Raw genomic sequence first — 18,923 nt, forward strand, 5'->3', positions numbered from 1 at the left:
ACAAAACCCATTGGCGGTTCTGTCCCGGCATCTTCTAAGGCAACATTTTCATCAATCTTATAAAACCAGTCATACTATCAGGGGCTCATTCACTTGGCAAATCATTTAGCAGTTTGGTGTAATTGTTAAGTTTGGTGTAATGGTTAAGTGTGCGGACTCTTATTTGGGAGAACCAGGTTTGATTCCTCACTCCTCCACTCCCACCTGCTGGAATGGCCTTGGGTAAGCCATAGCTATTGCAGGAATTGTCCTTGAAAGGGCAGTTGCTGTGAGAGCCCTCTCAGCCCCACCCACCCCACAGGGTGTCTATTGTGGGGGGAGAAAATATAGGAGATTGTAAGCCGCTCTGAGTCTCTGATTCAGAGAGAAGGGTGGGGTATAAATCTGCAGTCTTCTTAGCAGAAACTTTCCAGTCATAAATGCATTTTTGTCCAGTTTGGAAAGGCCAAATTCACCAGCCATTTTGCTGGGGAGGGGGGAAGTAAGGCAAACAAAGTCACAAATATCAGGGCTTTTTTTGTAGCAGGAACTCCTTAGGCTACATACACCTGATGTAGCCAATCCTCCAAGAGCTTACAAAGCTCTTAGTACAGGGCCTACTGTAAGCTCCAGGAGGATTGGCTACATCAGGGGTGTGTGGCCTAAAAGGAGTTCCTGCTACAAAAAAAGTTCTGACAAATCTGATATTAAAATGGCAATATTTAGAAATCATTATAGTAACATTCCAATGTCTCAGGACACTTTGTTGCCACTCCTAAGTCCCCATACTTCAGCAAGGTGATTTCCTGTTCAAAGATGATCCACTGTGAACTTAATCTGTTAGTAAGTTAAGTTCTACAAATGGGAATCTACCACATACTTGTCTGGGTCACTTCATTTCCCCCTGTATTTCCTTCTTCTTTTCCTGGAAGTCCCTGTATCCTATCACCTTTCTCTGCTTCCTTCTCTTTTCCACCTGCCAACCAGCCTTTCTTTTACCTGCCCCTCCAATTATCAACTTTACTATTTATTTACTTAAATTATGCCCCACCTTTCTCCCCAATGGAAACCAAAACCCTCTCATCCATTTTATCTTCTGAACAACCCTGTCAGGTAGATTAGGCTGCAAGAGAGAGTAACTAGCCCAAGGTTACCCTGCAAACCTCTATGAAAGAATAGGGAACTAAACCTAGTCAGACACTCTGACCTGTACACTGGCTTTCAGCCTCTCCATGGGAAAAGTCTGGACAAGTTGCAAAACTCATACAAGTGAGTTGCATGGTCACTCATGTGAATTGTGTGGTGGTCATTGTGGGAACCAGCCAAGTTGCACAAATTGTGTGGAGGCTGTCCCTAGGCCCTGATGAGTTGTATGGCTTCAGGTTGTATGGTGGCCACTGCCACATTTGGGTGTGTCACACAAATTGCATGGTAATGAGCTACCTAGTGGTTGCTACTGGAATGGAGCAGGGATACACTGGGAAGTCAAAACTGCCTTAGCCTTAGAAAACCCACCTCTGCATTTTTGCTGATTGAAGGCTGGACGTATTATTGTTGTTGCCTAGCAATCCACACAATGGCTACCGAGACCATCAATTTCTTAAAGGTACAGGTGCTGCTTTTATTATTTTGGGTAGGGTTAACCCCAAATCCTCTTTTTATATTTTTTTTCCCCTGCAAACCTGGAGCTTTCCTCAGGTTGGTGAAAGATCTTGTCTGTTAATCATGCCAATCTCTGGGATTAAGTATCCACAGATGGTCATGTTAAGAATTAGATACATTAATTGCATTTGAAAATTGAAGTCTATTAAAATATTTGAGCTGGAGGTATGTTTTACACTATGAAAAATAATTGCCTCTCTTTAGATATTAAATTAGTGTCAGCTTTACTACCAGCAGCTGCTGTTGGGAAACGGTCATCCCTGTTTTTATCTTATAAAAACAACTTGTGTCCATTAACCTAATACATTTCTAAAGCTATCTTTTACATTTCAGGAGTTTTGGGCTCCAGACCCATTTTGAAATTGGTGCCTTTATCTGCCAACTAAGATTAACTCTGCATGCATCTGACTATTTCATTTCATTTTATTTAGTTTATATCCTGCCTTTCCCACCAAAGCGGCTCAGGGCGACTCACAACACAGAAGTTCTAACATAGGATTAAGTTTTAAAATACATCAATTTACAACATTTAAACAATAAACCAGTAAAAAAAGTAAAACAGTAAAACAAAGCCATTTACCAAAGTACCATATGACAGCCTTCTATTCTAAATTTTCAAGTACCAATCAGTTGTATGCCAACCGGAAGAGGACTGTCTTACAGGCCCTGCGGAACTGCCCAAGGTCCCGCAGGGCCCTCACCTCTTCCGGTAGCTGGTTCCACCAGCAAAGGGCTGTGATTGAAAAGACTATGTGACATTTAAGGGGCCATGGGGTCCTTGACAGCTTCTGAGTATGATGTGAGACTGCTTCATACATCACAGGGTACAGACAGGCATATACAAAGTGGACACGCCTACTTCTGCAGCAATTTGGGAAAGAGTCCTAAGGATCCAGTTCACTAGGGTTGCCAATTCCAATTCAAGAAATATCTGGGGACTTTGGGGGCGGAGCCAAGAGACTTTAGGGATGGAGCCAGGAACAAGGGTGTGACAAGCATAATTGAGCTCCAAGGGAGTTCTGGCCATCACATTTAAAGGGACAGCACACCTTTTTAAATGCCTTTCTTCCATAAGAAATAATGAAGGATAGGGGCACCATCTTTTGGGGCTCATAGAATTGGACCCCCTGGTCCAATCGTTTTGAAACTTGGGGGGTATTTTGGGGAGAGGCACTAGATGCTATACTAAATATTTGGTGCCTCTACCTCAAAAAATAGCCCCCCCCAGAGCCCCCAATACCCGCAAATCAATTCCCCATTATTCCCTATGGGAATCCTTCTCCATAGGGAATAATAGAGTGCCCAGTAGACATTTCCCTCCCCCCACCACACTTTCTAAAGCAGGGGGAGGGCCTCAAATCAGGGAATACCTTGCCCCCCTCCCTCTCTCACACAAACAAATACTTACTGGGTCTTGTTCCTGCAGAACTTTACTTCCTCTGAAAAGGAAAGCAAAACAAAGGGAAGGGCCCTTCTCCAAGGAAACTGTTACTGACCCTTTGCCATGAAGCCCTTCCTGTTTCCTGCTCAGCCTTAAAGGCACACATTTTAAAAAGGGACCTGTTTGCAGGTTTCTAAACCTGCAGGAGCTCTAAAACTATATGATGACTGTGGGGCGGGGCTTCCCTCTCCGGCCAGCTGGCTGGGGGAGGGGGGAAGCCTGTAAAAATGGGGGATCCCCCACTGGGACCTGGGGATTGGGAAGCCTACAGTTCACCCTTCTGGAGCCAACACTGAATGCTTCCAAGAGCATTTAGAAGCATTGTCAGACATGCCGGCCTTTTTCAACCTGTAGCATAAGAGGCTCACAGTGTCATCCTAAACAGAATTACACTCTACAGTCCATTGAAGTTAATATGCTTAGAAGGGTCTAACTGTGCTTAGGGTTGCAGTGTCTATCAGTGGAATTTATAGGAACAGGAAACTCCAGCTCTTCCTAGACCTTTGGCGAAGAAGCATTTCCTTCATGACTTCCTTCTAATCCCTATGTTAAACCCCTCCATTTATCTGTGCAGGATGCAAGAATTCTGGTTTCTGTGTCTTAAGATCATCATGGGTTACATGTGCCAAGATAGCAGACTTTCCCATGGGCCAGGAAAGGAAGCATCTTACACTACACAAACACCTTCAGCAAATTAAAGAAGAGATGAAAAGTGGGTCTGTGGGACAAGAATAACTATGACTCACTGGAAAGGAAGTGGTGGAAGCTGACTTGACTGGACACATTGCGAAAAAAAAACAATAGAAGGAAGATTTGTTCATTGTGCTGGAGAGAAATTTTAACATCAAAAGGATCTTTTAAATATTTAACTCTGATTAGCCACTGGCTTGGTTTTAGTCATTGACTAAGGTGGCTTGTTGGGATTAAGTCATTGACTAAAGTGGGTATAAGAGAGAGATTGGTTCTCTTTGTCTTTTGAGTTGCCAGTAATAACTAAACATTTACTTGGTGATTTTGGAAGGTCATGGGATGCCCAAGTATTCCTGCTTGTAGAGTTTGTGAACTGTCCATATGCAGGGATGTTTTGCCTTGGGAAACATTTCTCTGCATGCATTCATACACAGTACATTCCCATGAAGACTCTGCTATATGTTCTTTCTGAGGGAAAAAAGATCTTTTACTCAGGATGGGCTACAGAACTGATCTTTAGTTACATGACTAGCATTCACTAGCATGCAGTTAAAGAAAAAAAAATTGAGTGACCACCCATCATTTCAAGTGAAGAAACAAGAATTCAGCTCAGTGGTGGTGTTGGCGGAAAGTGCCATCAAGTCACAGCTGATTTATGGTGACCCTGCAGAGTTTTCAAGGCAAGACACTTTCCTCTGGCTAGCCTGGGCCATCCAAGTCAAGGCAAATCAACGTTAGGTATTCTAAACAGAGAGCCTAAAATGGCGACTCTGTGGTTGCTATGGAGCAAATGTATAAGGCAGCAAAGCCTCTCATACAGGACACTGTTTGTACAATTAAAACATGTTGAACTGGAAAGGAAACCAAAGAAATGAAACAGGTCAAAAGTCCATTATAGACCAGAATTCACATTTTAAAAGTTGTGTTATATTTATCCCATTCTTCCTCCAACAAGGTCAGTACAGCGTGATTCTCCCCTCCTCCACTTTTCCCTTAAAGCTACCTTGTGAGGTACTGTAGGTTAGGTAGGAAAACTAGGATTGGGTCAGCGGCCACCATGAGCAACATGCTGATGGAGGATTTGAATCTGAGCATCCCAGCTCTTAGTGTTGTATATTTATTGTATACTTTACAATGGAACAGTCTCAGATGGGTGGCTGTGTTGGTCTGAAGCAGTAGAACAAAGTTTGAATATAGTGGCACTTTTAAGACCAACAAAATTTTATTCAAGGTATAAACTTTTGTGTGCATTCCCCACACTGATATGTGTGTGTGTTGGTTTAGTTTCACAAGGTGGAGTCCCTGTTCCTTGGCTCTCTGATGGTTGTCAGCAGGAACTTCCATGAGCACACTATTCCTGTTGTACAAGCAAAAGGGACTATCACATTTAGTTTTGATATTCTAACCTCTTTGCATTACATTGTCTCCCTGCAGCTTTTTAGTTTAGAAAAGAGATTACTGGAGGGGGGGACATGATAGAGGTTTATAAAATTATGCCCGGGGTGGTGAGAGTTGATAAAGAGAACTTTTTTATCCCTCTCCAAAATACTAGAGTGGATCCAATTGAGTTGATGGGCAGTAGATGCAGGATGGACAAAAGAAAATACTTCCTTAACACGGCAAATGGTTAAAATATGGGATTCACTAGAAGACCTAGTGATGGCCACAGACATAGATGGCTTTAAAAGGGGATTAGACAGATTCACAGAGGATATGTTTGTGAGGTACTACAAGCCATGGTGACATTCTGAGGCAGTAAACCTCTGAATACCAGTGCCTGGAGACAACATTAGGGGAAGGCATTGGCCCGTATGCCCTGTTGGACTTTCAGAAGAACTGGTTGGCCACTATGTGAGACAGGATGCTGGATCCGATAGACCAAAATGGTCTGACCCAGAAGGGCTCTTAAGATATGAGAGCTATATTGAGTAAACAGTGAAAGGTGCCAACTGAGACCAGGATAAGATATAATATTAAACTTATGGATGAACATTTAGAAATTTCTACATTTAGAACATAAGAGAAGCCATATTGGATCAGGCCAATGGCCCATCCAGTCCAACACTCTGTGTCACACAGTGGCCAAAAAAAAGGAGGTTCACAAGTGGGGCTAGAAGCCCTTCCACTTTGCCACCCCCCAAGCACCAAGAATACAGAGCATCACTGCCCCAGACAGTTCCAATAATATGCTGTGGCTAATAGCCACTGATGGACCTCAGCTCCATATTTTTATCCAAACCCCTCTTGAAGCTGGCTGTGCTTGTAGCCGCCACCACGTCCTGTAGCAGTGAATTCCACATGTTAATCACCCTTTGGATGAAGAAGTACTTCCTTTTATCCATTCTAACCCGACTGCTCAGCAATTTCATTGAATGCCCACGAGTTCTTGTATTGTGAGAAAGGGAGAAAAGTACTTCTTTCTCTACTTTCTCTATCCCATGCATAATCTTGTAAACCTCTATCATGTCACCCCGCAGTCGACGTTTCTCCAAGCTAAAGAGCCCCAAGCGTTTTAACCTTTCTTCATAGGGAAAGTGTTCCAAACCTTTAATCATTCTAATTGCCCTTTTCTGCACTTTTTCCAATGCTATAATATCCTTTTTGAGGTGCGGTGACCAGAATTGTATACAGTATTCCAAATGAGACCGCACCATCGATTTATACAGGGGCATTATGATATTGGCTGATTTGTTTTCAATTCCGTTCCTAATAATTCCCAGCATGGCATTGGCCTTTTTTATTGCAATTGCATACTGTCTTGACATTTTCAGTGAGTTATCTACCATGAGCCCAAGATCTCTCTCTTGGTCAGTCTCTGCCAGTTCACACCCCATCAACTTGTATTTGTAGCTGGGATTAAGTGCATTACGTTGCACTTGGCCACACTCATCTGCCACGTTGACGCCCACTCACCCAGCCTCAACAGATCCCTTTGGATTGCCTCACAATCCTCTCTGGTTCTTACCACCTTGAACAATTTAGTATCGTCTGCAAACTTAACCACTTCGCTGCTTACTCTGCATTCTTCTTTTGAAAATTCTTGTATAGGTAACCAAATGTCTTTGAAAATCAAAATGTTCACCCACTCATTACACAGTAGGGATGGGCACAGACCCGAACACTGAACAAAATCTGGCCTGGACTTTACCTTGTTCAAGGTTCAGACAGTTCGGTTCGAAAGTCACATGTCCGGACCAGGAAGTCTCCGAACCTTCTGCCCAGTTCGGAACCTCTTGTGCACTCTTAGCAAAGAAACTCCACCCATGGAGTTTTGCGCTGAAAAGTGGGTATGGGTGGGACATTTCCAGCCATCGAGGGACCAATAGGAACAGTCTGAAGCTTACAGGCAAGTCTGATTTCCAATGACAGGCATTGATCTGACTTCCTCAGGATGGGGGGTGGGATGTATATAATCACTGGAGACGCATTCCTGTCCTCTGTTTGCATCTGGTTTTGCAAGTCTTGTTCTCCTTGCGCATGAAAGAATATCTTTTGGTGGACTGAAGGAGGGGAATTATTGGGGTGGGTGGAGAAACCTGTTGAATCTCCTGGCCTCTATACAAACTGTCAGAGTAAAAGCATCACCTCTCTTTTTTCTCTTTTCCTTGCATTCAGAGCTAAATCCCCCCCATGCCGCCTTTTTCTTTGCTGTGAGGAGTGGGAAACATGGATAGATTTTGTTTCTTTTAAAACATATTTTGATTTGATTTGGGGGTGGACTGTTCACTTTTGTGGGTTCTGAAAACTGCCCTTTCTCTGTATGCTGGCTGTGGGGTCTCCTTTCTGCTGCTTCAGAAAGCACCCCGTTTCTTCCTGCGTTGCTTGAGTCTCTGCCTGGGGGGGTTTCCTCTCACCGCTCCCACTCAGGCACCCAAACTATCTACAGATTTCTGGGGGGCTTGGCCAACTGCCCTCTTCCCTGGCTGTGGGGTACCTTTTCTGATCCTCCAAAGACATCCTTTCTCCTCTGCCACATATTCCTACACATTCCCTTAGCTAGTCCACCAGTGCCCCCTCCCACAGCTGTGCAGTGAGTCCCGGTTGCCAGGGTTGGTTGTTCCTGTCACCTTCCCAGGTAGGATGGAAGGCTTGGCCCCAATCAGTCATCATGTCACCAGGGCTGGGTGGCTAGTCCCAGGAAGACACAGCCACCTGCAGCCATGTGGGTTGTCCCTGAGGAGGTACTCTGGGAGTCTGATACCTGTAGCATAACCAGGTCCACACTGTAGTGTCTCAAAATGATGCAGGACAACTCCCCCCAAAACAGTTTCCTGGACACACCTTGCATGGTGGTCTGCTACTTGGATCCCCCCAAATCTGACAGGCATGTAACATGTGGGCCATGTGGAGGTTTATCCCAGGGAGGAATTGTGTGCGTTGAAGGCCTCCAGCTTACACAGGTCAGTTTTTGTCACTCCTGAACCAGCAGAGGTGCCATCCCTTTGAAAAGCATTGCACTGAATGACCTTTTTAGGGGTCTGTAACTCAGCCTCCCAAAGTCCAATGTGTTCCAAACTTGGTGGGTACATTGAAGAGAGCGATCTGGAGACAGCCTGCCATTTTGGAGCCTCGAAGCCCTGTGTGGGGCTTTTTAAAAATTGAACCAGTTTGCAATCTGGTTCGCAAACCAAGCTGTGGTTCGGTTCATGAACTGGTCCGGGAACTGGTCCAGTTCTGTTCATGAACTGAACCAGCATTTTCTGGTCTGTGCCTATCCCTTTCACACAGCAATATTTGAAACTGTAAGGCAATGAGTTCTCTTAACCACTAGATGTCAGCCCAAGCCAAAGTTGAACAAAAAAAATGAAAGGCCTAGCTGTTTGAAGTACTAAAAATGCAGAAGAAAGCTCCTTTAGCTATGAAGGCAAAGGGGCTATGATATACATCTAGTAGAGTTATTTGTCAATGATTTTTGTTCAGGGCTTATATCCTAAACAGTGGTTTGTTAAGCAACAACCAGTGTGATATAGTGGTTAGAAAAGAATATCAGGCTAGGAAGACAGGTTTAGATCAAGCATAAAGCTCTCTGAAGATACAGGGCCAGCCGTTCTTTCAGCCCAACCTACTTCACAAACCTGTTATAAAGATAGGGGGAGAGAATTACATAAGCCACCTTGAGCTTCTGGGAAGAAGGGTGGGTGGGATTAATGAGCAGCAACTGTAGGCCTCATGATTGAAGCCTGGACACTGTTGTGATCATCCATCTCCGTATTGACACAGGAATCGTGGGAGTTGCAGCGCCAGTGCTTCCCAAAACTAATGGATGCAGCAGCAGCAGCCTTCCCTATCACACTGCTTCCTCCTTTCCTTTGAGAAAGGAGGTGGGAGGGTCTTGGGGTAAGGTTTAGCAGTAGGCCTTGCCATACGTTACTTAATTTCTAAACCATCCTTCCCTGCAGGGCTCAAGAATTAAATCATACAATACTTTGTTAAAAACATTAAAACAATCAATACTTAATCAGATTAAAACCAGTAACAAACTATCTTTAGATGGCATTCAATATCAGATTTCAGGTTTCTTCCTACATGGGCTGGGTCATCATGAGCCAGATGTGATGCAAAGAACCACAGCTGTCCTCAGCTGTAGGCTCGGTGGAACATCTCTGTCTTGTGTGCCTTGTAGAACTGTACTAGGTCCTGCAGGGCACAGATGTCTCTGGGCAGAGAGTCCCACCAGGCAGAAGCCGGGGTTGAAAAGGCCCTGGCTCTGGTCAAGGACAGCAGATATCTTTTGGGCCAGGGATCGCCAGCAAGTTCTGATCTTGTGAGCTCTTTGGGGAACATACCAGGAGACACAGTCCTGCAAGTATGTCAGCCACAGACCAACTTATTTGCAGGTATGTCATGCTCCGAGTGATATCATCACCACCAACATAGCATGGCTCAGTGTGGAATGGAAACTGAATTAGAACAAATTTTATAGTGTCCCGGAAGCATTCCTCAGGATCATTTTAGGCTTGTTCCGAACTGAGCTAAGGGAATTCACCTGTCTACAGATCACACATGAACATACTTTTAAGGAAACGTGAACTCCTACCCAGAGTCCCATTTCTTCGGAGTGGCTGCTTTGTGGTATTAATCTGAGCTCCTGGTGCTATCACATGCCACACCATTATCCTGAACAGGGTTACTGGTGGCAGGGTGGGGGGCACCAGTCCAGAAGCCTCTCTTTGAAGTGAAAACTCTGAGATGTGAGGATGTGTTGAACAAATGGAATGGAAAAGTCAGAAGAGAGCTGGTTCCCAACTGCAAACACTAATATGAGATACATACCTCTCCCACTCACCTACAGATGAACTGATTGAATAGCTTTGGAGGGGGAAGGGGCAAAATTCTTGTATGATTTTACCACCACTGGAGCTATAGAAACAGGTGTGACCAGTCCATTTTAAGTTTGGACGTTGCTCCTTCACTTTCATATCTCTATGTAAGTAAGTGGACTGACCATCTCTTTGTTATAAGGAACAGATATAAATGTAACTGCTGAAAAGCTAAAATTGTACCACTAGGTGGTGTGCAAGACCAACAATAAAGTTGTTTCCCAGCCATGCTCTATTAAGTATGAAAAACATGGTTTTGCAATGGCCAAACCATACATGATGCTAGGATTTCTATGAACAGAACACATATGGGCCTAGTTGAAGTCTTTTTCCTGACCTGAAAAGGCCCTGGAGAGTTGATAATAGTCCTGTTGTGGGAAGCATACAGGTGCTGATGCAAGCATAGACATCTTCAAGAGGGGAATGGATAAACATACGGAACAGAGGTCCATCAGTGGCTATTAGACACAATGTATTGTTGGATCTCTCTGTCTGGGACAGTGATGCTCTATATTCTTGATCCTTAGGGGGGGAAGGCATCTAGTGTCCTGGCCCCACTGATGGACCTCTTGATGGCACCTGGGGTTTTTTTGCCACTGTGTGACAGTGTTGGACTGGATGGGCCATTGGTCTGATGCAACATGGCTTCTCTTATGTTTGTACCAGCAGGGCAAACAGGAGCTTTGCATGGTTTGTAAAAAATGGTGTGTATGTATACGGTACCTTAATTTCCCCTTCCAGCATGCCATGGTCCTGATTCAAAGGGGAATGGCTCATGCCTACAAACACAGACACACACATAAGGGGGGGATTTGTTGGGATCTTTATTCACAGAACTACCAGTACCATCTTTGGCCACATGCAGAAAAGAGGTCAGGAAGAGGGGTGGGGGGAGAAATTTGAATTTGAATTGAATTGCTTGAATTGTTTATATGCACACATTACAAAATCCTAATGTTTGTTAGGGAACAACCCAAGAAGTTTGCATCTGATGTATGCTGAGAGTTTTTGCCTCCCACACACATAACTCTGTTAGCTCCATTGTTAAAATCACATTATTTACGCAGCTACAAATGAATTTCACAACAAAGCTAATAGCAGATTGACTGGGCAGTTTGCAAATGCAAACTAAGCAGTGGGCAGAGGCTAAAGCTGTTTCTCCCCACTTGCTTTGGTTACAAGCAGAAAAAAACGGGACAGCGGGACAAAACTCCCTTCACACATCTAATTTAGAATGCTAGGGTTGTTCCCCCGAAAACAGGAGGATTTTGTGATGTGTGGATAGAGCCTCAGCATCACCCTGGAAGTGTCTGTTGACAGATGATCTTTGTCAAATAAAATATCCCCATAGAGTAGGCTTTCCAAAATACGCCCACGAGAGAATGGAGTTGTTTGGGTGGGATCATACTGCGCCATTTTCAAAGTATGGTTTTTTGTCATTATATAAAAGTCTGAAAGGTTTTATATAGTCTGAACATTCTGTTCCTTTCGCTAGTTCAGAGTCCATCAAAAATTCACAGTGGTTCTTGGGGGTAAAATTTCTTGGGTATTCTTAAAGTTATGAGGTTTCATGTGCCCATGTTTATCAAGCTCTGATCTGGATAACCCAGAAAAGCCTGACCTTGGAAGCTAACCAGGGTTGGCTCCCATCTATCTTATGGATGGGAGACCACCAAGGAATACCAGGGTTATTGTGATGCAGAGGCAAGCAAGGGGAAACTACCTCTGAATGTCCCTTGCCTTGAAAATCCTCCACAAGTTGGCTGCAACCTGACAGCAAAAAAAGAAAAGTCCATCAATTTAAAAAAAGTAATGAAGGAGCAGGGAAAGCACACGAGACTCTTCTTCATTAATAGTTTGCCATCTCTCAAGCCATATGCATAATGGGGAAAGACCGCTACCAATTTCTGTGAGCTGTGGGGTTGTTTCAAGCCTCTCTTCACTGCAGGGATAATGTAGTACCGCATGCTCACATCTAAAATCCTGGGGCACCACTTGCAAGGAACCAATGTAATGTATTAAAAAGATGGTTGTACATTTTATGGAAAGCCATGAACTTCCCTAGGAAATCCTGGGACAGTCATTAACTCTGAGTCCAGTAAACATCTGCAGAGTTTTTGTTGTGTTTTGGTTATGTTAGCAGTTCACCAAGGTGAGAGCCAGCAGGTTCTACCAAGGTTGTATGCGAACTATCACAAATGAAAGAGCCCTGGACCTTGTCAGCTGCAGCACACATCAGGGTGTGTGAACTATCTCTCACAAATGATCATGGTGTCTGATGTGTTTCCTCATCAGACACAGGAATACAGGTGTTTCTGAAAGGTAGCAAGCGTGAACTGTACTGTCAGTAAGCAGTTCCATGATGGAGCATGTGCTTTGCATGCAGAATACCTTAAGAGCACTGGACTAGCATCTGGGAGACTCACATCCAAATCCCAACTCATGCCATGGAAGCTTGCTGGGTGACCTTGGGACAATCATTCTCAGCCTAACCTACCTCACAGGGTTGTTGTGAGAAAACAGAGGAGAATGATATAAGCCACTTTGGGCCCCTGTTGGTGCGGCATAAATGAATAAAATACAGTAAAATTCACTTGAATCAGTTCTGATTCAGTTTGAGAAAAACATGCCTGATATCTTGGGAGATCCCACTGCTGTGGGCTGGTTAGATGAGAAGTCTGATATTTTTGTAGTAAGTCAGATGTGCTGTAGTGTTTGTGCGGCTGACTCTAATCTGGATAACTGGGTTTTGATTCCTCTCTCTTCCACATGGGTGACCTTGGGCTGGACAAAGTTCTTTCCGGGTTCTCTCCACCCTACCTGTCTCACAAGGTGCCTGTTGCGGGGAAAGGAAGGGAAGGCAATTGTAAGCTGCTTTGACAGGGTAGAGAAAAGTTGGATATAAATAACAACTCCTCTTCTTCTTCATATGCTTTGAGAGTAAACACCCCACATACTATATTCACTCAGCCAGCATACTGCCCTCAGAAGTGGTCATGTGATGTGGCAGCTGTTGAGAAGTTAATATTTCTTTCCTGTTGAGGTATAAAATATCTTGCAATATGCTATTTTTATGCACAGAACCTAAACCCCTTCCCCACACTGCCTTTAGAAATACTAAACTCACACAGTACTTAATATCTGAGGTCTTTATTTAATTTTATATACAGTATAAGTCACAGACAAACCTGTGACTACCAGACAAGACACATGTCAATCCCTCTCAACAGTTAGCAGCTTAAAGATCTATAAACTACAGTGTTACGTTCACAAGTGTCATTTCTGTACTCTTCATCCCGTGCAAGTGAGTTTTTATTGTATACTTTTTTTAAAAAAAAACTGCACTTACAGCTATGTCAGTTGCCTACTAATGCACGATACCACCTGGCATACACAATACAGACACACACAGACATACAGAGAACTCATTAGCCACATTCAGAACTCTCTTAAAACTGGCAAGTGATCGGACCAAGATCAACACCCACTCAGCCCCCTTCATCACCTGGCTTCAGTTGTGTGAAGCTTTTGCTTCTTATAGTCCTCTTCCCCATCCCCAATAGCTGAAAAACAACGCCCCGTTAGGCCAGCACAACAGCCTCTACAACAAAAACCTGATTTGTAAGTGTCCACAAGACTGGTTTATCCCAACAAAATAATTAATGTGGACACTTTCTGTTATTGTCTTTGAGTACACAGTATCATTTTGCAATGGTAGAAGGGAAGCAATCTAGGATTTTTTTCATTTAATGGACAAGTAGCAGGAAAAGGGCAAAATATTTATGAACCATGGAAAGTGTGTTAAACTGTTACTTCCCCCCTTTTTAATCAAGGCAGTCTGCTCTACATTCTTTCCTTGTTTATGATCACATGATGTGTGAGGAACTTAACATCTCACCCTATCCACAAAGAAATTTGTAAGAGAAAACAAATCCCACAAGTTAAAAGAGGGCCCACGCTAGTAAAAACCCAAGGTTAAACACACACACAGACACAAACACACCACCCATTGTCAAACACAGTCTTTCAGGAATGCTTCATGTTTAAGAAAAAGAATACAGCACTTAACACAGGGCATGGGGAGTTTTAAAGCTAGAGTCACATTTTCAAACAACATGGATTAAGCAGTTTGATGCCGTCACAACCCTTCAGATAACAGGAGGTGGAAGCGGAACCACCTGCTAGCAAAGAAGGCAAAATGACAACACAAGAGCCATGTTAGGATACTCAGTTGATTGGATGCAACATCACATAAAGCTTAACTTAGGATCAAGACACAATTGCAGTCTAAAAGGCCTTCAACGGAACAATTTTGGAGAGGAAGGTTCTACCAATAATTTCCTTTCTGGTAAATAGAACAGTTTATCAAAGCACACTTTGTATACTTAGAATTCAGGAGCTGAATTATTTTTTTATGAGGTGTCCTTCAGATGTGGGTGTTGAGATTGAGTACCAAAATGTGGATTTATAATACATTTCTTGTTCCACCCTTACTGGAATAGAGCAGTAGGACTAAAACCCATGTATGGCCATACATCTTAAGATGGTGCCAAGAACTGAGTTTCTAGAACTGGCCCATCAAGCACTTCAGGTAGCAGTCAAAGCCTTCCCTTTTGTTTAGTTTGAGGATGTCATGATGGAAAAGGGGAGGAAGGAAGAGAGTGCTTGGAGTTCTGCTAAGAAATGGGTGTCAGATCAATGAAGGTTTGCTATGATTGGCCAAGATGAATGGTAACAAGAATGCTAACATATTCATTATCTAGCTGCAAGTCTAGGGAAATGCAAATGTTTCTTTTTGGCTTGAGTGTTGAAATTGGTCCTTACAAGAACAAGCTGATATTCACCCAGTGACAGTGAGGCGTACGATTTTAGCATGAGGAACCTGAGTATTTAAAGAGCTGCAATTATGGTAGTGATATGTTAGATCTCTTGAGTGATGAGCAGGGACACAGGGAAGATTTCCTATTGCTGGCTGTTAGAATCAAAAGAGCAAATTATGTTCATGAACACAGAGGAGATGGCATACCACCATTCTAGAGAAAAAAGCCCTCACAACAACAAGCGTTCCTTGACTCATTATATATATATATATATATATATATATATATATATATATATATATATATATATATTAGGTCACTTGGGCATTGTTAGGTTCTTAGATGGAACACAGGCTAAGGATGAATTACAATAATTAAATTCCAGCAATGTAAAAGAATCAGCCCCCCCCCCCCCCAAAAAAAAAAAAAAAGGTTCCATGGTGGAAACAGCCAGAATTAAGAATTAATCTGAATTATATAAAGTCTGTTAGCCAACTAAAAAAACCAAAACAAAACAGAAAACCTTCAGCAAGACAGGACAGGATGGATGAAGATGCAACATTCTTGCACTCAGTAGAGCCAGTTCATGTGTTACCAAAGAAGTATAAGTGGCTCATGTTATCTCCTTGCCCTGTTCTCTAAAATGCAAGTGAGTACTGCAAACATTGTGAGATTTGACAGCCCCAGTGGGAGTCCCTTCTTGGCAAGTGAGAAACAGAGGAGAGTGTGATGAGCAACAGAGGGGGGGAAATTAACACAAGCTGTTGGTGATTCTAGTTTTCCTCATTTCTGAGTAATGTAAGAACTGCTACTGAGTAAAGCTGAACCAAGTATTACAACCTGTGTGTGTGTATGTGTGGGCTCTTTCTGCAATATACACAAGATGTACAGGAGACCACAAACACAAATGTACTGACAATGAACATTGCTAGGGTTTGTTAACAGGGCAACTTTGGTTTCAGTTATAAGGGAGTTTATCTGAATAATAAATTAAATCCAAGAGTGTCTAAGGGATTGGGGGTTTTGACCTAACACGTCCTTTAGCATTTACTCTTTCCTTAAAGGCCTAGAGTAACTTCTTGACTAGATCCTAAGTTACGGGGTAGCCGACATCCAGTCAACAACCTCAACTTTGGCATGCAGGAGAGTAATCCGAGAGTTTAAATCCTATGGATGTGAGACTGAGACTCCCAAGTACCAATTTAGTTTCCCCGGAACAGAACTTCAGCTCTATCTCTCTCAGTTACTTAAAATACAAAGTCACTGTTCATATCTGTAAGACAAACAAGGATATCCTTATTTCTCATGAAAATATTCTGAGACTGGATGCTACAGATCCAGGATCAGACCTTTCATTCTTGCCCCTATAAAAGAAGAAGAAGAAAAAAACATGTACGAAGACAGAGAGGAGAAAGAGGACCCCCCCCGCCCCCGCAAATGCTGCATCTTGCAAGTGCGGGATGACACAAAAATTGCTTCTAATTGGTTGTCACTAGAAGCTACCTTTTGCCTTCCTCAAAATTGTTTCAGGACAAGACACCTCACACTTATTCACACATTTCTTCATTTAAGAACATCACTTCTTTATTTTTAAGGGGGGGGGGGGAAGAAAGACAACCCCCTCCCAATCCCTAAGTTCAAAAACAACCCCCAATAACAACAACAATAAAAAAATCCTATTAGAAACAATAAGGAAGCACTGAGAGTTTGAGTATTACACTCTTCAAGTATGCCGTTTGGATTTTTAAATCTGTGACTATACATATTTTAAAAAACCGTAAAAGTGCAACCAAGGGCTTTTGCTTAAGTATTTAAAGGGCTACTTCAAAATACTGTAGAACAACTGTGCAGTTACTGAATGGTGTTATTCATCCACTTCATATACCTAGCCAAAAAGTTCAGCAGGCTTTACAAGAAAAAAAAATGGCAGCCTTGTTAGCATAAGAGGCCAACTTAGCAAGAGATCCAGGGAGTTCCACGCATTGTATTGATCTTCCATTAGAGAAAGCCACCCTGAAGCTAGACATTCGGACATGGAATGTTGTCAGGTTTCACAGCAGCATTATGGGATCATCCAGTACCATTGTACAAGGCTGTGCACTAGGTTAATCTTTTGTTATGTTTTATGTAACCATATTCTCCTCTTCCCAACAGGTTTAGTACAGTAGTTCGAGCTATAACTTAAATTGCCCATTGGTGTGCTCCAAATCGGTGTTTTTCTTTTATTTTGTACGTTTTAAGGAATCTTTGCATCCAAAGAGAACCATGCTACATAAAAATTATCCAGGATTTTTGCCAAAAATGAGCTCTTGAATAAAATCTAAAAAATACTATTGCCAATACATCTCATAGAGAGAAAACGTTATTTTTGTTTTAAACTGTAAACAAATTCACACTCTGACACTTTAAAACTTCAGTGGAGGAAGAAGCTGCTGACTAAGCTTTGCCGCGCTCACTTGCCAGAGCAAACTGGAGTGGGTGGGGCAACAGCCAGTTCTTCTTGACATCATCTAGGGGGTGAAAAAAATCGTTCCAAGTAGCCAGTAAGGGCATCCCAGTGCTTCCATAAAAAGGCAATGAAGACCACTACAAATAAAGTGCTGAACGTCCTGCTGCGAGTTTTCATGAGGGGGACTACACAGTTAGCCACGGTGGAGACAAAGACCAACAGAACAGCCATGACAGCCAAGAGGATGTTGATGAGCTTGCCCAGAAGGTTTCTGGCAGTGGCGTTTTCAAGACCCTCCAACTGGACAACTTGCTGCTGCTGTTGTTGCAGTTCCATCTTTGAGATTCTGGTCTGACATGCCTCTAATGCTTCCTGTGGAGCAGAACAGGACAGTTTAGTAACTGCATAGTGCATTGTTGTATCTGTGTACATGCATCAATTATATTTAAATATTCTGTGACAGTGAGAAGTCAAATCATGCCTTGCAAAACTTTTTACCCAAGTGGTAAAGTCTGACCATAAGAAGGATGCAAGACACATATGGATGGGTTCAGGGCTGATTCCAGATTCTGGGAGCCATGGCAGAGAGCTCTTGGGACCCCCTTTCCTTTCTCTACTCATCCCCAGACCCTCCTCTCACATCCTCCTCCTTTCTCACGTATCCACATGCCCTCTACTTCCCTGTGCATTCTTCCTCTGCTTGTTTGTGAGCCCTACCACCACTGCCAATGTTCACAGCATCCTGCACTGCCTGCAGCCCTACACCTGGAGGCATGAGGAATGCATGCATCTGGGAGCACTGTGGTGGGCCCTTCTGCTGCCCCACTTCAGGGTATGCTGACACCAGCCCGGGATGGGTTGCCAGTGTGGTGATATGCGAACCATGTGCCAAAAGCCTCAGGGGGCTGACACGTTAGTGACAAAGCTTGGGAACTGGCATGCCCTCTAAAAAGCTTGGGAAATACAGATGTAGATAGCATGATGTGTCCGCATTCCTGGTTCCTCATTCACTCTTTGCAGGATGTGAGTCATTCCGCTGGCTTAAAAATCCAGCCTCCCATGTTACCAGTGTCTTGGGGCACTAGTTAAGACTGCCTCTTCATACCTTTCTCCTGTGTATGTGCATTTAAGTGTGTTCAATGTGAGTGAGGGATCTAAAGTGTACAAACAGAACTTTGAATGACAGTCTGCTCTCTTAAAGGAAATCTTTACAGGTATAGATTAAGCTAGTAAGCAAAATACTATTTTGCCTACTGGGTTACATATCTAATGGGGAAAAACCCCAGGAAAACATAATGCTATGCTAAACTTACCACTAACATCCCCCCAGATGTCTGTGGAATAAATGCATATCCTGACCCCCACCTGCTCCATACGTGCGAATCTGACCTCCAGCACTTGAGCAAAGATTGCCAGATGTTACTGATCTGTTAACCCTTTCTGTCTTTGCTGGCAGGAAGCCTCTACCCAATCCAGATTTAGGGAACTCATTCTCACATGGAAAGATGAAGCCCAGACTCCCAGTGAACATCCCACACATCTCAATACCCAGAACAGGGGTC

General features: G+C 43.2%; 1 protein-coding gene across 5 annotated transcripts in view; it reads right to left on the reverse strand.

The window, feature by feature from the left end:
* Window positions 1–16,470: 16,470 nt before the first annotated feature.
* Window positions 16,471–18,923, reverse strand: part of TMCC1 (transmembrane and coiled-coil domain family 1) — a 180,785-nt gene continuing 178,332 nt past the window's right edge. For all 5 annotated transcript variants that reach the window (XM_060239644.1, XM_060239648.1, XM_060239649.1 and 2 more), the window contains exon 4: window positions 16,471–17,733. In XM_060239644.1, coding sequence (XP_060095627.1) covers window positions 17,419–17,733 — 315 coding nt within the window. In that variant the 3' untranslated portion in view covers window positions 16,471–17,418. The remainder of the gene's footprint in view (window positions 17,734–18,923) is intronic.

Source organism: Heteronotia binoei, chromosome 5 (genome assembly GCF_032191835.1).
Source record: "Heteronotia binoei isolate CCM8104 ecotype False Entrance Well chromosome 5, APGP_CSIRO_Hbin_v1, whole genome shotgun sequence".
Classification (NCBI taxonomy): domain Eukaryota; kingdom Metazoa; phylum Chordata; class Lepidosauria; order Squamata; family Gekkonidae; genus Heteronotia; species Heteronotia binoei.